The sequence below is a fragment of the Onychostruthus taczanowskii genome, unplaced genomic scaffold, assembly GCF_017590055.1.
Source record: "Onychostruthus taczanowskii isolate IOZ18803 unplaced genomic scaffold, ASM1759005v1 scaffold280, whole genome shotgun sequence".
Taxonomy (NCBI): Eukaryota; Metazoa; Chordata; class Aves; order Passeriformes; family Passeridae; genus Onychostruthus; species Onychostruthus taczanowskii.
Window position 1 is genome coordinate 56,676 of NW_024500129.1, and position 21,635 is coordinate 78,310.

Below are 21,635 nucleotides of genomic sequence, written 5' to 3' on the forward strand. Positions count from 1 at the left end.
CTCCTTTAAACTCCAGGGAGAAAAAAAAAAAGGAATTTAGGAAGCTGCCGGAGAGCTGATAAGGCAAAGAGCCTGGGATGAATGGAGGATCTGCATGAAAGCAGCGAAATCGCCGGGATGACCTCGAGCCTCTCAAAGGAGCTCTGGAATTTTATCCGGAGGCTTTTGTGATCCGATATCTCTCCCGACGCCAATTAATCACTTTTTTAGCCTCTCACCTTATTAAACCTCGGAGAGGTCAAGGGCTTGGGGATATCAGCCCTGGAAAAGTTTGGGTTTAAAGGGAAGAGGGCAAGTGAGGACAGAAGGATGGGAATTCTTTTTGCCGAGAGGCGGGAGAGGAAACGGGACCTGGATTGAGCTGGAAGAGTCATTTCTCATCCCAAAATGGTGGGAGAGGAGCTGGAGGCCACCATGGGATGTGATGGGATGGGATGGGATGGGATGGGATGGAAAGAGGAGCTCAGAAGATCCATTATCCCAGGAGAAATTTGTGATCCATTATCCTTGTTTTTTAACAAACCTTTAGGTTCTCATTGGTTTCCATCCAAACCAAATCCAAGGAGATCCCAGGGAAGGGGCTGGCAGGGGGCAGGATGCCCATCCAACATCTTATCCAAGGTTCTGGGACAGCATTCCCAAAAAAAACCTCAGAGTGTTTTAATTGATAAGAAGCTTCATGAACTGAAGATGCCCCAGAAGATCCATTATCCCAGGAGAGATTTGTGATCCATTATCCTTGTTTTTTAACAAACCTTTAGGTTCTCATTGGTTTCCATCCAAACCAAATCCAAACCAGATCCAAACCGATGGATCCAAATTCCACCTTCCCTTGACTTGTCCTCTTGGAAAAGCCATGTTCCCAGGGTTTGTGGGGCAATTTTGGGATGGGAAGAGCCGGTTTTCCAACCTCCAAGGTGGGACCAGAAGGGGGGTTGGGTGAAGCTGGAGCAGACGATTCCCACCTTGAGGATGGATCATTTTGGATGGTGGCATTCCATGAAATCCCACTCCTCAGACCAGCTAAAATTCACTCCCAAATCCCAAATCCTCATTCTTGAACTTTCCAGAAATCAGAGTGACGATTATCCGAGTGGGACTTGCCAACACCGACTCAAACACTTCCTAAAAATCTGTAATAAATTATTCTCATTTTGCTTTTCCAATCGGGATTTTCCAAGGAAAAGGCAATTAATGGGAATAAGCTCTTTGGAAATTGGGAATATTGAGAGGAATGCTTTGAACTCTGAGCCAAAAACCTGGGAGCAAGCAACAGCCTGCACCAATCCAAGAAAAACCTGGAATGATCAAGACTGAGGGAAGAAATTTTCTCCCCGCCCTTAAAATTCCTGCAAAAAAAGGAATTCTGCCAATCTCAGGTGTCGCCATTTCATATTCCGTGTAAAGAAAAATGTTAGGGGCCGGAAATCCAATACCACAAAATCTCCTGGCCAGAAAATTCCATAAAAATACTGGAAAGGAGGTTATTTTTCGTTATTTTCCCAGAATTCCTGGTGGTTTTGCTGCTGCATTGTGAGAGGGATTCAGGAATCACCCTGGCTCAGCTAAACCGGTTTTGATTTTTTTTTTTGTAATTCCCAATTTTTGCCCTCTTGGATCACCAGGACACAGGGAGTGGCTTCCCACTGCCATAGGGCAGGGAAAGATGGAATACTGGGAAGGAATCCTTGGCTGGGAGGGTGGCGAGGGCCTGGAATGGAATTCCCCAAAAAGCCGTGCCTGCCCCATCCCTGGAATTATCCAAAGTCATGTTGGAGCAACCTGGCATAGTGGAAGGTGTCCAGGGAACTGGATGGGATTTTCCCTTCCCAAACCATTCCATGATTGATATCCCTGATTTTCCCCTAAGGATGCAGGTTTTTTAAGGGAAAAAAGGCCAAATTTGGCTTTTTGGGGCAGTGGCAGCTGGGGGGAGGCAGAGAGGGAGAGGAGCAGGGAAAAATTCCGGCGGCAGCTGCTGAATCCCAACCCTCCTCACCACATGTCCAAAACACCCTTTCCTTGAACTCCTGTTTTTTAACTCCTCAGGGAAAACTTCATTTCCATTAAAAATTTTCCGTTTGTGCCAATCCCGAGGGAAAAAGAATCAATTTAAAGCTTTAAACTTTAAAAGGTGGAGCCTGGACGGAGGAAAAGCCCAAGTGCAAGTAAAGATTGGAAAAGTGGGATCCCCAAAGTCACAGAGGTTGGAAAACATCAGGAAAAGGACAAAAATTCCAACAAAACAGTAAAAATTCACTTTTTTTTTTTTTTTGGGGGGGGGGGCAGAATTCAAGAGGTGCCAGAGCATGGGAGGTCAATATTTTATGGATTTAATTTGGGGAAAATAAACTCTAAATACGCATCCTTAAATTAAATCCTAGAATGGAATAACTTTAAATCCCAGTTCCAAGTCTGCCTTTCCCGAGATTTGCCACTGGGAGGAAAAAGGGAATATTCAATAACAGCAAAAAAACAAGGAATAATCCACAACAAGCCTAAGGGAAAAGCAGCACCGAGGAAAAACTTGGAATAAGTTTTGTTTTCCTTGCTAAGCCCAGCCCCGAGCGGAAGAAAAACGAAGCTCGAGAGCACATCCCGTGCTTTCTGAACTCCAAAATATTCATGGAATGAGGTCGGGAAAACAGCAGAGAACTACAAACAGCAAATCTGAGCCGGGGAGAAAAATATTCCTCCTCCTCCTCCCTCCTTTGCCAGAGCCACGGCAAACATCGGGCACAGCTCCTCCCGGGAGGGGGGGGGGGTCGAATTCCTTGGAAATCCTGATCTGGGACTTTGGAATGGCTTTTCCTTGTCCTCGGGAAGCGGCAGCTGGCGGGGAGCAGGTGATTCCGAGGCCACCTGTCGTCATTTGATTCCCTCAGCACGGCTGGGATCGGGATGAGGGAGGAATCCGGGAGGAGGAGGAGGAGGATTTGGGATGAAAACAAGGGATCCTTGTTTCCCCAGGGCGTCAACTCCCTGTGGAATTCGATCCCTAAAAAAAAAACAACAAAACCATCCCTGGGATGATGGGAGCAATTAGAAGGTGAAAAATGAGATGGCTTTCCAGAGGTCACCTCCTAAATATCCGATGACCTCCCCGCTCCTTCTCCGAGAGGGAGAAAAACATGGAAGCAGCTTCTCCCCCTCTTCCCGCCGGGATATTTTTAGGACTGGGAGATAAGACTGGAAAACATTCCAAGCTCCAAGACAGGCGCCCCAGACAGCAAATCCCATTTGGGAAAAGAACTTCCCCCCCACTCCCTGCTGAGCGGAGCCGCCAAATCCTTCAATCCTTCGTAGGAGGAAAATGACGGAGTCGGAGTTTGCGCTGCTTCCCTACTCCCTGTCCCGCTCCCAAATCCAGAAAAAAAGAGCTGGGATTGTTCCTCGGGACATAAGAGGGGATGAAAAGCAGAGGGAAAATGGAGGGAAGCACTTGTTATCCGCAAGGAAACGGGGCCATATGTTCTGCGGATAAAAACCGCTCCGATAGCGTGACTCGTGCCCGGGATCCGCGATCCGAGGGCTCGGCACAGTTGGTGTGGAATCTGTCGTCCCGGCTGCCAGGAAGAGGGGAAGGGAGGTGGAAAAGTGGGATGCTGCCCAGCTTTTCCCCTTTTCCCAAACCTTCCCCTCATCCCGGAGAAATATTGATCCGCAGCTTCCTGCTGGTGGCGTGGGAAGTGGGAAAAGGGGGGGAATTTTGCCCCTTGGTGAGATCCCGCCTGGAATTCTGCATCCAGCTCTGGGATCTAAGAGCAGAGGGATGTGGAGTGGTTGGAGCAAATACAGAGGAGGTCATGGAGATGCTCCGAGGGCTGGAGAGAGCCTGGGAGAGCTGGGAATGTCCCGCCTGGAGAAGGGAAGGACCCAGGAAAACCTCAGAGCCCTTTCCAGTGCCTGAAGGGGCTCCAGGAGAGCTGGAGAGGGATTTGGGACAAGGGATGGAGGGACAGGGATACAGGGAATGGTTTAAACTCACAGAAGGAATTTGGGATATTGGGAAGGAAATGTTCCCTGTGAGGGTGGTGAGGGGCTGGGATGGAATTCCCAGAGAATCTGTGGCTGCCCCATCCCTGGAATTGTCCAAGGCCAGGAATTGGAGCATCCTGGAATAGTGGAAGCATTCCATCCTGCCCATGGAATTCCATGATCTTGAAGGTCCCTTCCCACCCGAACCATTCCGTAATTTTTTGCTGCTGTTAAACCACGCTTGGAGCATCCGGAGTTTGCATCCAGAGCTGCCAATGGATCCGTGCTCACATTCCAGTGGATCCCAGTGGATCCAGGTCCCTCTGGATGCTGCAGAAAAATCCCTCTAAAAAACTTTCCCTGGAGCTCGGAGGGTTCCCACAGGGAACAGTGACTTCATTCCGAAGTTTCAAAGGGAATTCAAACACACCAAATCCAGGACTAATCCAAACCCAGCTCATAAACTCCAGGGAAAATTCCAAACTAGGCCTAAATATCCTTGAAACTTTAAAAAAAAAAAACCCAAAAAACAAAACAAAACAAAAAACCAAACCCGGAATGCCAGATTTGGGTTTTTTCCCCCCAATCCATGGATTAAAACACGGATATTCCTCTTTGGGAACCAAATCAGGGAATTCAGGAACGAACATTCCACCTAAAAATGCTCCTCTGGCACCGAAATCACGCGAGGAACCCAAACGCTTCCACGTTCTGCCACTCCTTGGGAGGAACTTTGCCGAAGGAATTCCCAAAGAGCAAAACCTCATCCCAAACTGCCAAGAGTGACTTGGCAGGTGCGGGAGCATCTGCTGCTTCCAGAGGCTCCTCTGGCAGGAGGAGCAGATTCCAGAGGCTCACACCCATTGGATACTCCTCAAAACTTGGCCTGGATGGGCAGCGAGGATGAGGAAGGATGATTTTCCACAAAAAATCTTGGATATTTGGGCTAGAGGAGCTTCCTATGCACAGGAGAAAAGGAAAACTCAGCATTCCAATGGGAGTGGGAAAAGGGGAAGGAATTTAGGAGTTTTTTGGGAATCTTTCCCAAAAAAGCCCCAAACCACAAGATCCAGAACACCCCCTCCTCCCTTTTCCAAGGTTTCAGTCCATATTCCAGGTGGGAGATGGGAAACTGCAGTTCTCCAACACCGTTTTTCCCTGTTTTTATAAGTGTGTCCCAAATATTTTAGGACGGGTTTGGAGGTGACCTGAGCCACGTTCCCTTCCTCCCCCAAGCACAGGAAACTTGGAATTCTCCCATTCAGCATCCATATTCCAAGGATGGATGTCTCCCCACCATTCCTGCTGGCCAAAACCATGGAAAACCACCAATGGGAGACCCCTCCATGCTGCAGCCATGGAATCCCTTCCATGGAAAATCCTGGTTTTCCCTTCCCCACCGCCCCTTTAGGTGGAGAGGACACTTGGATCCGTTCCCAGCCTCCTCTCCGGGCTGGAAGTGCTCGTCAAGCGCCGGCGTTAACGCCGTGCCCTCTCAGAATCCGCGGCGGATCCATCTGGGAGAGGCTCTCCCCCACTCCCAGTTACCCGACGGTTTGGGATGACATTCCGGGAATGATCAGGAGGCACCATCTGGGCCGGAGCCTCGGCTCCACCACCAGAGCCGTGCCCAGAGCCCGGTCATGGACGCTCCTCACAGAAGCCGGGAGAAATCCCAGCAATCCGGCCTTTCCATAATTATTTTTTTCGGGATCTCTGCTATTCACAGTTATCCATACGTGGTTCTGCTCTCAGAGCCTGCTCCAGTACAGCAAAAAAGCAGGAAAAATCCATTGGGAAGGCTTCCCAATTGTCCAGCCCTTGGAAGCTGGACCCATCAAGTTCCTGCTCCCCTGGCGTGGTTTCATTCCCATTTTTCTGAGGGTTTTGTGGGCAGGAATTCCACAGGATTTTGGAGGAAAATTTAAATAATGGAGGATTTTGGAGGATTTAGAGCTGTTCCTCTGCTGTCTCCAGTCTGGAAAAATTTGGCTTCACCCCCAGATTTCTCCTCCCTTCTCTGGTGGTGCTGGGTTGGCCAACAGGAAAACTGGGGAGACTTGGGAACAACAGCCAAGGAAAGTGGAATAAATCCATCCTGGTCATCACAGGGAGCCATGGAATGGTTTGGGTGGGAAGGGGCATTAAGGATCATGGAATTCCATCCCTTTTCCATGGGCAGGGATACCTTCCAGTATCCCAGGGTGCTCCAAGCTCTGTCCAACCTGACCTTGGATAATTCCAGGGATCCAGGGGCAGCCACAGCTTCTCTGGGAATTCCATTCCAACCATTCACCACCCCCACAGGGAAGAATTCCTTCCCAAAATCCCACCTATCCCTGCCCTCTGGCAGTGGGAAGCCATTCCCTGTGTCCTGTCCCTCCATCCCTAGTCCCAAGTCCCTCTCCTGGAGCTCCTTCAGGCACTGGAAGGGGCTTTGAGGTTTCCCTGGATCCTTCCCTTCTCGTCCCTCTCCTTGAGCTCCTTCAGGCACTGGAAGGGGTCCGAGGTTTCCCTGGATCATTCTCTTCTCCAGGCTGGACATTCCCAGCTCTCTCAGCCTTTCTCCAACCCTTGGAGCATCTCCGTGGACTCCTTTGGATCTGCTGCAGCAGCTCCATGTCCTCATGATGTTGGATCCTGGAGCTGGGTGCAGAATTCCAGGTAGGATCTCACCTGAGTGGGGCTAAGGGGCAGAATTCCCCCCTTTCCTGCTTCCCCATCACGGAATGAGCCCGGGACACTGGGAATTTCTGGGATGTGAGAGCACACCGATGGGGCATGTCCCGTTTTTCACCCACCAACACCCAGAATTCCTTCTCCTTGGAACTGCTCTCCATTCCTTCATCCCCCAGCCTGGATCCAGGAAGGAAAGCAGCAGGAGGGCTTTTCCACATCCTTGTTCCAGAGAGAGTTTGGGGATGCTGAAATCCCTTTTTTTTTGTTGAAATGGAATTCTCCAGCCGTGCAGCAACAACGACAAAACATTCCGGAGCCGAAGGGATCCTCTGGAGAACCGCAGGAGGAGAGGCCCAGGTGTGCCACTCCCCTTAAACCTCCTGCATCCGCCACATCCCAAAATCCAAGGAATTGGCTGCAGCCACCTCGGGGTTTCCTGGGAGCCGCTCCCTCAATCCTGGCTGTTGATCCCATTGATGGAGATTTTGTGTCCAGCCCATTCCACAGGATCGATGGCACCCATCAAACAATTAAAGCTTGAAAATTCCGAGGATCCCAACCCTCCGGCGGACTCAGATCAGGAAAAAGTGCAGAAACCCCCCATTAAATCCCGATTTTCCAGGGTTTGGAAGTGGGCTGGCCACAACCAGGTTTATCAACAGCTCCATGCTGCTTCCAAAATTATATCCATGGCTCAGGGCTTTTGTTCCTGTTCCTTCTCCTCCCCCAAAATTCCGGGAGAGCCACGCGGGAATAAAAGAGCCGCGTTTGTTAATTTGGGATTAAACACAAAAGATAATGGGAAAAAAAAATCACAGAGGCCTCCGACCTCCTGGATTTTCCATTCATCCCAAGCTATTCCAGGCTCTGCCTGCTGCTGGGCACCTTCGGAGAAAAACATTCCCGGAGCAAAATCCGATGGTTCCGTCGGCGCCGCCCCCAAAATTACCGCAGCGGCTGCTCCGGGCCTGGAGTGGCAGCGGCTCCTCCTTCCCTGTGGCAGCTCCTGGGGTAATTCCTTGCTCCTGCTGGGAGCCCAAGAAAAGCTTTTTGGGTTTTTTTTTTGGATAATATCCGTGCTTTTTCCATAGCGGGATCGGAATCAGCTCGTGTGGAATTGCGTTGGCGATAAACGGAAAAAAAAAATGCCAAAGCGCTCTCAAGTCTTGATTCCGTGTTATGGATGGAAGGAAAAGGCTTCTGGAATTTAAAAATTGAGGTTTGAACCCTAAAAGCCAGGGGTTTGATCCCAAACCTGAGGGTTTGATCCTAAAATTGGAGGTTTTCATCCTAAACCTGAGGTTTGGATCGTAAAATCTGAGGTTTGGATCTTAATCCTGGGGTTTCCACCCCAAATCTGAGGTTTTCATCCTAAACCTGAGGTTTGGATCCCAAGCTGAATGTTTTGATCCTAAACCTAAGGTTTGGATCCCAAACTGAATGTTTTGATCCTAAACCTGAGGTTTGGATCCCAAACTGAATGTTTTGATCCTAAACCTGAGGTTTGGATACTAAACCCGAAGCTTTGATCCCAGACTTGAGGTTTTGATCCTAAAGTCAGAGGTTTTCATCCTAAATCTGAGGTTTGGACCCTAAAATCTGAGGTTTTCATCCTAAAATTGAGGTTTGGATCCCAAACGGAAGGTTTTGATCCTAAATGAGAGATTTGGATCCTAAACCTGAAGGTTTTGATCTCAAATTTGAGGTTTTGATCCAACACCTGAGTTTTTAATCCCAAACCTGAGGTTTTGATCCTTATATCTGGGGTTTGGATCCTAATCCTGTGGTTCTGATCCCAAACCTGAGGTTTTTCTCCAGAAATCTTAGGCTTTGTTCCTGAAATTTGAGGTTTTGATCCTAAGTCTGAGGTTTTGATCCTAAAATCAGAGGGTTTGATGCTAAATTTTAAGTTTTGATCCCAAACCTGAGGTTTTGATCCAAAACCTGAGGTTTTGCTCCAGAAATCTTATGCTTTGTTCCTGAAATTTGAGGTTTTGATCCTAAGTCTGAGGTTTTGATCCCAAACCTGAGGTTTGGATGCTAAACCTGAGGTTTTGCTCCTAAAATCAGAGGTTTTGATCCTAAGTCTTAACTTTTGATCCCAAGACTGAGGTTTTGACCCCAGAGCTGCAGTTTGGATCCTAAACCAGAGATTTTGATCCCAAACCTGAGGTTTTGCTCCTGAAATTTGAGGTTTTGATCCTAAACCTGAGCTTTGATGCTCTAAAAAGGCCCCAAGCCGACGTCTCCATCGTCCTTGGTGGGCCCGGATTTGTTCCGGCAAGGCCGGGCCCCGTGGCAGGACTCGTTATCAGCTCTTAATTGGTAACGGCTTTTAATTACCGAAATCCACTTAATAACCCATTTTCCTCAAACGAGCCAGATCGAGGGCTCTGATAGCGCCGATTCCGCTCGGATTCCTGATTTTTCTCCAGGATACTCCCCAACCTCCTGCGGTGGGCATGTGCAGGAACGCCAGGCGCTCCTCCAATCCCCCAAAAACTCTTCCCGACATTCCCAGCTCGCCAACAAAACGGGAGAAGTGACCCCGAGGGGTTTTTTTTGGCTCGGGATAAGGAGCTGAACAAGCTGTGGATGAATTCCGGGGTTTTTTTTTTTTGTTTTTCCAGGGATTGGGATAAGGAGCTGAACAAGCTGTGGACAAATTCCGGGTTTTTTTTTGTTTTTCCAGGGATAGACGGAGTGGCTGCGCTCCATCCCTGGATCCATCTGGAAAACGCTACGGTGTTTTCATCGGGATCTTGGAGAACATGGAGGGGAGGTTGGCCAGCTCCTCCTTCCCTCCATCCATTGCAGCTTTTCCTGAGTCATTCCCAAGCTCCTCCTGCACCTCCCTTGCGGGTTTTCCTCAGGTTGCATCCCAAGGGATGCGCATCCGAGATTGATCCGACATCAATCCAACTTTGCTGTTGGAATGACGGGAAAACAAGCTGGAAAAATCAAGCTGGAATCTTCACGGCCCCATTAAATTCCGGTATTTTATCAGGAGAATCCCAAATCCTAACAGCAAGGGCTGTGCCACGCAGGTGAGCCTGGAATTCCCACCTGGAAGCTGGACCCAAAATTACTTTTAAAGTTCCTAAAAAGATCCTGCATCATCCCAAGTCGATTTTTTTTTGGATACAAGACAGGGAATAAAGGATGTTAAGCAAAGAAAAATCCTGGACAAAGAAGGAAATAGGAAAAAAGAGGGAACATGGAATGAAGACATGTGGAATGGCATGGCGGAGAAGGGAACCGGGCTGGCAGCTCCATTTCCTAAGGATTTTCCCAGCAGAAATCCTGAACTCTGGCACTCCAAGTCCTAGATTTCTCCCTCAGATGAAAAGATTTCCCAGTGGCACCTTTCCCCGCAGGATTTTTCCAGGCTCTGGCTAAGAAATCCTAGGAAGTTCACATCCTTTCCTTGTTTCCCCCCATTTCATGGGCATTTCCCTGAGTATTTTTTCAGCCAGAACCATCATTTTTTGGGATATTTGTGAAATCTGCAGCCAGGAGGTGAAGTTTAGGGAATCATGGAGAGACCTTGGAAGATGATCCGATCCCACCTTTTTCCATGGGCAGGGATACTTCCCGTTATCCCAGGTTGCTCCAAGCCCAGTCCAACCGGGCCTTGGACACTTCCAGGGATGGGGCAGCTATGGAATTCCCTGGGAATTCCATCCCAGCCCGTCACCACCCTCCCGGGGAAGAATTCCTTCCCAATATCCCAAATTCCATCTGTGAGTTTAAACCATTCCGTGTGTCCTGTCCCTCCATCCCTTTTCCAAAATCCCTTTCCAGCTCTCCTGGAACCCCTTGAGGGGGATCCCCTCTCCCAGGGAACAATTCCTGAAACCTTTGGATCATGGGAACTCTCATCCCTGGTAAACTTCCAGCTTTCCCAGTGCTGTTTAATCCCTAATTTTCCACAGCTTCATTAGGCAGCCACATGCAAATCACTTCCCTTTTCGCTCCGCTTTCCGTGGCTCAGCATTCCAGGAAAAGCCCGGGAATGTGCCGAAGAGCGGAGTGCTTCCGTGTCAAGCCCAGGCATGGAATAAATCCTCCCAAATTAATTCCCAGTGCCCAGGGAACGACGCTCCGGGCACCTGCGCAACTCCAGGGCGTGTTGGGAATTAATTATCATAAATCCTGGATGTTTATTAGTTGAGTCAGGCAGGGAAATACTTGGAAAGCAGAGAGGGGGTGGGGTGGGGTGATCCCGATCCCATTTTATCCCATCCCGTTTCTCCTGTGGCTGAAATGGGGATGGAAAAGCGGGGAAAAGGGGGGAATTCTGCCTCTCTGCTGGAATTCCCACCTGGAATTCTGCATCCAGCTCTGGGGTGTGAAAGCAGAAGGATGTGGAGATGTTGGAGAAGGTCCAGAGGAGGCCATGGAGATGCTCCAAGGCTTGGAGCCCGGCTGGGAGAGCTGGGAATGTCCAGCCTGGAGAAGAGAAGGATCCAGGGAAACCTCAGAGCCCCTTCCAGTGCCTGAAGGGGCTCCAGGAGAGCTGGAGAGGGACTTGGGACAAGGGATGGAGGGACAGGGATACAGGGAATGGCTTCCCACTGCCAGAGGGCAGGGATAGATGGGATATTGGGAAGGATTTCCTGGCTGTGAGAGTGGTGAGGGGCTGGGATGGAATTCCCAGAGAATTTGTGGCTGCCCCACCCCTGTCCAAGGCCAGGTTGGAGCAACCTGGGATAGGAATTTTCCCTGACAACCCAAATCTCAGGTCTGAGCATTTGATGAAGTTTTTCCATGAAATTTCCAGGAAATTTCATGATTTGATGAAGTTTTTGCTACACTACTGGAGGAAAAAAAAAAAAAAAATCGAGCCCCTTCCAAAGCCTAAAGCGGCTCCAGGAGAGCTGGAGAGGGATTTGGGACAAGGGATGGAATGAGAGGCCACAGGGAATGGATTCCCAGTGGAAAAGTGGAAATTTGGGTGGGATATTGGGAAGAAATTCTTGGCTGTGAGAGTGGTGAGGGGCTGGGATGGAATTCCCAGAGAAGTCGTGGCTGTCCCTGGATCCCTGGAAGTGCCCAAGGTGTTGCACAGGACTTGGAGCCCAGATGGGATCAGTGGGATCGTTTATTCCCGTGATCCCAAGGCTGATCCCATGATCTTTCCCCAAAGGGAGAACACGCGGAATCCTCAGTGCCGCTTCCAGGAACCAATTCCTGGGGTTTTTTTCCCTCCTCGTTGTGATCCCAAGGCTGATCCCTTGGAGAACACGTGGAATCCTCAGTGCCAGTTCCAGGAACCAATTCCTGGGGTTTTTTTCCTCGTCATTAATGGGATTAGGCTCGTTAATGCCACCCTTGATTCCATGGGATTCCATGTTTTCCACCAATTCCTACAGCCCTGGAGGCTCCCAGGGAAATTTTCCCCATTGGAATGCGAAGCCAAGTGATTCCCAAACACTTCCAATAATCACCGACCACCCCATCACCGGGGTTTCCCCATTTTTGCCACATCCCTTAGGGACACATCCAACCTCTGCCCTAAACCTGGATAAGGCTGGAGATTGTCTGGAATTTCCTCACAGAAAGCGGGATTAGACCTTGGAATGGAAATCACCATCCCTGGAGGTGTTTGTGGAAAAACCTTGGAATGGGAATGACCATCCCTGGAAGTATTTATGGAAAGACCTTGGAATGGGAATCACCATTCCTAGAGGTGTTTATGGAAAGACCTTGGAATGGGAATCACCATCCCTGGAGGTGGAAATTCCATAAATAAACTCGAGTCCAAGTGGTACAGGCTCTGAACCTGAACCCTGAGGTTTTGATCCCAAACCCGAAGTTTTGACCCCAAACCGGAGGTTTCAATCCCAAACCTGAGGTTTCAATCCCAAACCTGAGGTTTTCCTCCTGAAATCTTAGGAGATCAAGGAGATGTCGGAGCCAAATTTGGATCCGGGCCGGGAAGCAGAGGGAGGACACGGTGGTGACATCAGGGACATCTCCTGTGCCCTGTCCCCTTCCATGGCTCCCCACTGGCTCCAGAGACGGTGCAGGAGGAAAAACTGGGATAATCAGATCCCTGAGGAAAACAGGGAGCAGCTGCCAATGAAATGAGTATTTCCTTAAAAAAAAACCCCAAAACCAGGATCTGTGTGCCACGATCAACAAACTCATCTCTTATTCCGACCTTTCGGAGAGTGTAGGATTTGGGAATTCCCTGGACTAGCTTTAAGGTAAAAAGAGAAATATCCACAGCTTTTCCGAGGAAAGGGTTTATTCCCTTTTAGAAGTTGCTAATGGAAAGCTTGGGAAAAAAAGGGAATTTTATTCCCAGCCCCGCTGCACAGAGAATTCCTTCCAAATATTCTAAATATCCCTCTTTTCTGGCAGTGAGAAATAATTCCCTGTGTCCTGTCCCTCCATCCCTTATCCAAAATCCCTCTCCAGCTCTCCTGGAGCTCCTTTAGGCACTGGAAGAGGCTCCAAGGCCTCCCTGGATCCTTCCCTTCTCCAGCCTGGGCATTCCCAGCTCTCCCAGCCTGTTTTCCTCTCCTTATGAATATTTTCCAACCATCCAACACATTTTTTCCTCCCAGAAAAATCCCCCAGTTTGCCAGGACAATCACCTGGATCTTTCTTCTTGCCCTTTTTATTGGTGTAAAAATCAGCTTTTATTCAGATTTTCTGGTTTCTTTAATTTCCAAGACTCTGGTCTGAAGAGCTTTTCCTACAGTTGCTCCATTCCCATAAAACCTTGGATCTTTTGAGGTCCCAACCTGGCCCAATCTATGATTTATTTGCTGCAAATTATCCGACTTTTTAAAAAATTCACCTAAACTTGACCGTTTTCCAACATCCCACCCAAATCTCCCCTTTCCCAGTGGGAAGCCATTCCCCGTGTCCTGTCCCTCCATCCTTTGTCCCAAGTCCCTCTCCAGCTCTCCCAAAAAAAATTCACCTAAACTTGACCGTCTGCCGCCATTTTCCAACATCCCATCCAAATCTCCCCTTTCCCAGTGGGAAGCCATTCCCCGTGTCCTGTCCCTCCATCCTTTGTCCCAAGTCCCTCTCCAGCTCTCCCAGCTACAAATCATCCCAAATTTGCCATTCCAATGAAACCGACGACCGCAATTCCCGGGGGAACCGCGGATTTAAATTCCTTCGGCAAACTCAGCTCCCACAGAAAGTCGCACCCAGCTCCCGAAATTGGATTTGTTTGGGTTTTATCCCCTTTGTTTGTTTGTTTTTAAGGGGGAGGAGGATGGGGATACCCTTTCCTTCCCTTCCCAAGTCTCCCTGCTCCTCGCCATCTCCCAGGCTTGGCTCATCCGGCAGCTCCTGAACTCCCACCGGGAATTAGGGGCGGAGGCAGCATTTTTCTGGCTCCTCAACCTCCCCCGTGGGGCTAATTAATATTCCTTAAGCACCACACCCCTAATTACAATAGACAAAAAGCGCTTTGGTCTCCGAAGTTCTCTCGACTCCGGATTTTCCCGGCGAATTTACATCCCGCGGAACACCCATTAACTCCGCGTTTTTAATTACGGCATCAAAACCCTCTTGATTAGAGCACAAAAAAAGCCGTCGACTCTCAAATTAACAGCACAAAAAAAATCCCCCCCAGCTCATTCCCCTGGTCCCAGCTCACCAGGAAAACATTCCCAATCCCGAGCAGAGCATTCCAGATGGTGACACACGCCATGGAAGAGCTCGGAGACGGGATGAGAGCTCCCCTCATTAGCATAAATTAGGGTAGAGCAGATTTAGCAATGAAAGGACTTGGGGCAGCTCTGGGCTGTTGGAGTTTTGTATCCTTTTCCAGAGGACCCCGTTGCCTCCAGGATAATTCCGTACGGATCGCGGCCCTTGACCGCATCCGCCGGGATGGGAACAGAGCCTTCAGTGTTTCTCCAAGCCCTTTTCCATCATCAATCTGCATGGAAATGGGCTTGGATAAAGCTGTCCCTTTTCCAGGGAGTGTTTTGCTCACAGTAATCCTTAACCATTCCCAAAATCCGTCGGTCCTGGGTGTATTCGGGAGCTAACCAGGCGAGCGCGAGGGTTTAATGGGAAGCATTAAATACGAGGGAATATTTGACATTCTCCTGCCTGGCTTTAAGCACCAATTCCCTTGAACCGTGATCCTAATCAAAACACCAAGGGAAAAAATCATGGAAAATGGACAACCAGCACCAAAAACAGCAGGAAAATTGTGCTCTGAAGGAATTTCAGGATGGAGGCGAAGCTCGGCCCAGGAGCCCCTGCTGTCAAAACTGTTCCACCTGCCCAGGAAAAGAGACTCTGGATGTCCCCTCCTTCCGTCATTCCCGCTCTCCCTGAGGCTGATCCCAGCTTCAAAGAGGGAAGTTTGGGAATTACAGCCCCACACACCTGCAGGGTGGCACCGAGGAGCTTTTGGGACAGCGTGAAGCCCGGGAAGACGGGTTTGAGTGGGAAATTAGGGAGGAAATTCTTCCCTGGGAGAGTGGGAAAGCCCTGGAATGTGATTCCCAGGGAATTCATCCCTGGAAGTGTTCAAGGCCAGTTTGGATGAGGCTTGGAGCAACGTGGGATTTTGGAAGGTTGGAAGTGGCAGGGGGATGGAATTTAATGAGTTTTTAACTCCCTTCCAACCCAAACCACTCAACAATTCCACCCTTCCTCCTTTTAGTACCCGAGTTTTCTCCTTCCGAAGCGTAACCCAGCTGAGGGAAGCGGGAGAAAATCCCAAAATCCGCCAAAAACAACCGCGCCAAACCCGCTCCCGGTGCCGCCGAGCCCGACGCCCACCTCCTTCCACGGAGCGATCCCATCATTCCTTCATCTGCCATCTCCCACCATCCCTCCGGGGCTCCTCAGGACACTCCGGGGCCTCCTTCTCCCTCCTCTCTCCGCGGACGCCGCATCCACCCCGAAGGGTCTAATTTGGGGGGCGATTCCCAAATCCGCGAGCGAGCCTCCGCACGCCTTTCCCGAGGAGATGGAGTCTCCAGAGGGCCTGGCAGAGAGCCCTCCCCTCCGGAGCCGTGTGGGTGACGGCGCTGCCCTCCCCGATCCGGCCTCCCCCGGGATTTTGCAACAGAAAGGAACCACAGAGAAGATTTTTTTCCGGCTTTTTTTTTTTTTTTTCAGAAGAGTTTAATTAGTTGGGAGATGGGAAACAGGGCATTGATTTTTTTTTTTTTTTGTGGTGTTATTTGGGGTTTTCTGGTTTTGTTCCCTTTTTTTTCCCCCCCCTCAGAAAGTTTCCAATCTTCCCACACCAGGAGTTATTCCCTAATCCTGATGTTTAAGACCAGACCAGCATCAGATCTGCCTTTTTTCAGGAAAAAAAAAAAAATAAAAGGGGAAAAAAAAAAAGGGAAATTTGACCTTGATGCACTTCGGTTCTGAACTCGCAGCTGCAGCAGATGGCTGGGGAAAGCAACGGAGAAAAGGCTCAAAAATTTAAAAAAATTGGGAAAAAAAGATTTTACACAAGCAGAAATTCCCCTGCCAAGCCACAAGGTGAACTCCACACAAGGTAAAATCCCGTTTTCCCCAGGAAAAAGCAGTTTGGAAAAGACCTGGAAAGCCTCAGAGCCGTGGAGAAATCAAGGTGAAATCTGGGATTCAAATCCTAAATATTTAATAGCTCAGGCAAGGAGTCCAGAAGTGACACCATGTAATCCATTTTTAATGCTCCGTATTCTTCTTCCCGATGTGTCTTTCTGCCTAAAAAATTTTCGGAGCGACAATTTATCCAGAGTGGTTTAATACGAAATTAAAATTACGGCAGGGGAGGGATTGGGAGTTTAAGGATTCTCTCGGCTGGAAGGAGCCGTGGCATAAATGAATTATTTCCTGAAAGAGGCTTTTTTTTTTATTCCTTCCAGGCAGAGAAATTCCAGGGAGTCGATACGGGCCTGGATTAGACACAAGACTTATGGATTTCTGCTAAAAAAAGGGAAGATTCTGAGGAGATAGAAGGAAAATGTGTTTGGTGAGGGTGGGGAAGTGCTGGAATGGAATTCCCAGAGAAGCTGTGGCTGCCCCGGGATCCCTGGAAGTGTCCAAGGCCAGGCTGGACAGGGCTTGGAGTGATCAGGGACAGTGGAAGGTGTCCCTGCCCATGGAAAAGGGTGGAATTGGATGGGATTTAAGGTCCATTCCCACCCAAACCATTCCATGATTACCCATGCACAATTCCAGAAGAATTGCTCTGGAAAGCAGAGCAATTAAGAAATTAATAAATCAGTTTATTAATCCGGACTCCTGGATTAAATTTGGTCACAGAACCATGGAATGGTTTGGGTGGGAAGGGACCTTCAAGATCCGCTTGTTCTCCAGGGCAGGGACATCTTCCAAGATCCCAGGTTGCTCTGAGCCCCGTCCAACCTCGCCTTGGACACTTCCAGGGATGGAGCAGCCACAGATTCTCTGGGAATTCCATTCCAGGGCCGCACCACCCTCACGGAGAAGAATTCCTCCCCAATATCCCTTATCCCAAATCTCCCCTTTCCCAGTGGGAAGCCATTCCCTGTGCCCTGTCCCTCCATCCCAAATCCCTCTCCAGCTCTCCTGGAGGCCCTTCAGGCACCGGAAGGAGCTCCAAGGTCTCTTCCCTTCTCCAGGTTGGATGTTCCCAACCTCATCTGATGGAGGTGGTGACACCGCACTGATATTCCATATCCTGGAGATTCCATGTCCAGACATTCCTTCCTTGCTGTATTTCTAGGCATAAAAAACCCCCAATCCAACAGCGGCAGCTCAACCATTCCAGCTTTTCCTCCGGGAAAAGCTTGTGGTGGCATTTTCCACAGCTTAAAATGCCCGGAGGGATCTCTGTCCCATTTTTCTCTTCCTTTCTTTCAGGCTGTGTTGTCTCAATACTGCAGCTTTTCCCCCCACGGAAAAACCCAGGAATGCATCACTTGTTTTCCTGGATTTCACCAATATTTATTTTAATCTGGCCCCTGTTTAATTGGGATGGTTTTACTATTCCCTGAAATTCCAGTCTTGGAGCAACACTTGCAAGCGCTTTTGTGGTTCCAGTTGTCTTCAACTCATCAAAAAAAAACCTTGGAAAAAGTCACTCCGAATAATGTCTCCGCTTCCCCAACCATCCAACTGGGAAAAGCCTGACCTACTTGGCAGGAATGTGGAGAGCTTGTGCTCTTCTCTTTATTTTATTTTAATTTTTTTTTACTTTTTATTTCTTTTAAATGATTTAAGAGAATCCAAACGGGAGGAGCTGGAGAGGCGGGAATTCCGCAAGATCATTAAGAGACCACCAGAGGGTTTGGAAGGCCCTGATCCACATTTTTCCCTGGAATTTGTAATCCAAATTCCCTCCATCAATTTGCCAAAATAGGGAATTTTACACTGGGTTTTGACAGCTCCCAAACTGAGGTGTGGGGATGAGGAGAGGAATCCTGAGGAAAGGGCAACCAGCAGGAAAATCAGGATGGAAATTTATCAGGAGACACAAAAAATAGATGGAAAAAAAGAAATAAAAGGAGAGGCCTAAAAGGAATGGGGATGGAAAATACCTGGAATTTGCTCCTTTTTGGTCATTCCTAAAACACTTAGAGGAAGCAAGAGGAAAAAAAGACTGGGATAGGATGGGGTGGAATGGAATGGGATTCTTTCTCATCCTGGAGAAGAGAAGGATCCAAGGAAACTTCAGAGCGCCTTCCAGTGCCTGAAGGGGCTCCAGGAGAGCTGGAGAGGGACTTAGGATGAGGAATGGAGGGACAGGACACAGGGAATGGCTTCTCACTGCCAGAAGGCAGGGATAGGTGGGATATTGGGATGGAATTCTTCCCTTTAAGGGGCTGGGATGGAATTCCCAGAGAATCTGTGGCTGCCCCATCTTTGGAAGTGTCCAAGGCGAGTTTGGAGCAACCTGGGATAGTGGAAGATTGGGGGTTGGAATTCCATGATCCTTTACATCCCTTCCAACCCAAATTCCACAATTCCACGATCCTACCACATCCCCCTCTTCATCCATACGGAAAGGGGGGGTGGTAATGACATAACCTCATCCCAGTTATCCGTAAAAATGAGATGAAGGACAATCACTAATCCCATAAAATCTAATACCGAGCCACAGCTTTGGGCATGCAAATAGATCGTGGAAACGATGCAGCACCTCCAGTAATTCCCAGTGGGAACAGGGGGGCTGGGATAAACAGGAATCTGCTCTTTTCCCAGGAGAATTTGGCCCCTTGCACTCAAATCCCTCCTGAGAAGCCAAATTCCTCCAGGAAATTCATCCCGCAGCACCCAGGAGCAACAAACAGGGAGAGATTTGGATCCCGTGGATGGAGAGCCGGGATAAAAAGCCAGGAAATTGCCGAGTGCTGATCCTGCTTCTCCAGGAGTGTGGAATCTTTTCTGGCGCCTTGAGCTTCCGGGGTGAAGGACGGTCCTTCGAGATGAATAACTCGAAATAACGGCACAGAACGCGGCAAATTTAGCAGGTTTTTGTCCGGCTCCAAGTCAGCTGTTTGCAGCTAATTACAGGGATGTCAGGGAATTCGGGATTTGTCAGCTGGATTGAAGATGGGAGAATGTTGCTTGGGAAAATGTCCCGATTAAAACTCCACAAAAATCCTGCAGAAATCCCGCAAAAAGAACTGGATTTTTGCAGGGTTTTGGTGGGGGTCTGGCCCAGGGTTTTTGTTCTGGCCTTGGACACTTCCAGGGACACTTCCCAGCTTCTCTGGGAATTCTATTCCAGTGGTATTCCCACTCTCACAGAGAAGAATTCCTTCCCAATATCCCATCTATCCCTCTGGCAGTGGGAAGCCATTCCTTGTGTTCTCCCCATTCCCTCTATCCCTTGTCCCCAGTCCCTCTCCAGCTCTCCTGGTGCCCCTTTAGGCACTGGAAGGGGCTCTGAGACTTCCTTGGATCCTTCCCTTCTCCAGGCTGGACATTCCCAGCTCTCCCAGCCTGGGTCCAGCCTTTGGAGTGACTCCTTGACCTCTGGATCTGCTCCAGCAGCTCCACATCCTCCTGATATCGGACCCCAGAGCTGGATGCAGAATTCCAGGCGGGAATTCCAGCAGAGGGGCGGAATGCTAAAAATTCTGCTCCAAATTGTAAAGAATTGCCCAAAATTCCGCTCTCAATCTCAAAGATTGGAATTCCAGAAGGAAATGCGAGAGCGGCGACGGCGACAAATCAAAGCCTGGAGTTGAATTTCCACCATCACCCAACGCCTCAAAGCGCAGGGTCACGGTGTCAACCCACTTAAGCGTGGCCTAAAATACTTAAGCAAGAGCTGAGTCTGCACCTGAATCCTCCTGACCTTCATCCCATCCCATTAATTTCATCCCATCCCATCCATTAATTTCGATCGCTCCGAGCGTTTCATACTTGATCGCCAGGAAAGATAATTTGCTGTTAGCGAGCCCTGCTATCAAATCCCAGGCACCGAGCATGGATTTGGGGCAGGGAGATCCAAAAAACTCCCCAGGGACAGCCATTCCCAGTGAGAAATGTGCAATTTCTCCCCAGAGAAGCCCACCAGAAATCATGGATTAATAGGAAAACCCACAAAAGCGGGAAAAACAGGCAAATTTTTTGATGTGAGCGACACAGGGAATGTGGAGATTCCTCCACTTGGCAAATCTCAACTGGTGGAACGAGTTTTCCCAGTCCAGCTCAGGCTTGGTGGATCAAGGGAAGGATTGGAATTGCTTCCAAAACATTCCTGCAATGGTTTTAATGAAGGCAATAAAAATTCTTCTCACAGATCTGATATACTTTTTGGAGATGAGGATTTTTCCTCAAAAGCCTGGAAATATTTTCTGGAAACCAAGCCTGTGAGTTTTTCCCTGATAACTCCTGATAAATAAATTTCCTAATAAATCTTTCTGGTGACTAAATGGGATCTAAGCAAGCCAGAGAGGGGAATTCACTTTGGAAAAGTCGATAGGACACAGGAAATGGCGTGCTTCAACAAGAGGGCAGGGATAGGCGGGATATTGGGAAGGAATTCTTCCCTGGGAGGGTGGTGGATGCCTAAATCCACACCCCTAAAAGGGATTTTGTCCTGGAACCACTTCACTTCCTGTTGGAACTCAAACCGCTTAAAAAATAATAAAAATATCCTGTAATATTTACAGAGCAGAACTGGAATCGGGAGAGGTCAGAAAGTGCTTGGCCACCCAAGGGGAGACGATTTTCTTCATTTCCATGACGTTACTTCAGGCCCCGGTGGCTGCCGAGCGTCGTTCCCCGCGGAATTTCCGAGGGAAAACTGCATCCGCGGATGGCATCGCCCCCGAGGAAAACGAGCTTTTATCAACACCCACGGCGGCGTCAGCGAGTGGATCTCGAGTTTTTTTATTATGCAAAAAATGCGTAATTCCCTGATTCCACAGGGGTTGTGCTCTCCACGGGGGAGTTTTAGCCGTTTCCAGAATTTTATTTCCAGTTTAGCAGCGGGAATTAGGCAGGGATGAGTGGGAAAAAGGAGGAGGATAAAGAGTTGGAAGAAATCTGGTTTTGGAGGAATTTCCAGAGAAACTGTGGATGCCCTATCCCTGGAAGTGTCCAAGGTCAGGCTGGAGAAGCCTGGGATAGTGGAAGGTGTCCCTGCCCATGGAATGGGAGTGGTTTGAGATGGTCTTGAGGATCCTTTTCCAACCCAAACCATTCCATGGCTTTCCCCCCCTGCATTTCTACATCCTAAGGAAGCCCCACTTTCCCTGGATGACTTAAAGAGGGGAAAAACCAGCTCCAGCCACGGTCCCGACCCACTTCCCACCCAGTTTTGTTTCCCAGAATTATTTAACACCATCTCCTGTAGAATAACTAAAAACATCAAATTTAGAGGTGAGACAATTCCCCTCCCATTAAAAAAAAATCCAGGAAGCAACTCAGACCCTCGGCCAGACAAGGAAGGAGATTTCCCAAAGACAGGACTTTTCTTGGCCAAACTGGGGGCTCTTGGCTTCAAAGAGAGAGGTTGACAACTGGAAAAGCAGGAAAATCTCCTTAATGGC

The 21,635-nt window shown here is 49.0% G+C and overlaps 1 protein-coding gene across 1 annotated transcript in view; it reads right to left on the reverse strand.

Annotated features, from left to right (window-relative positions):
• ARHGAP39 (Rho GTPase activating protein 39) overlaps positions 1–15,505 on the reverse strand; it is a 64,940-nt gene extending 49,435 nt beyond the window's left edge. Inside the window, exon 1 of the mRNA XM_041407978.1 lies at positions 15,427–15,505. Within this exon, the coding sequence (XP_041263912.1) occupies positions 15,427–15,467 (41 nt within the window). The 5' untranslated portion in view covers positions 15,468–15,505. The remainder of the gene's footprint in view (positions 1–15,426) is intronic.
• Positions 15,506–21,635: the final 6,130 nt, after the last annotated feature.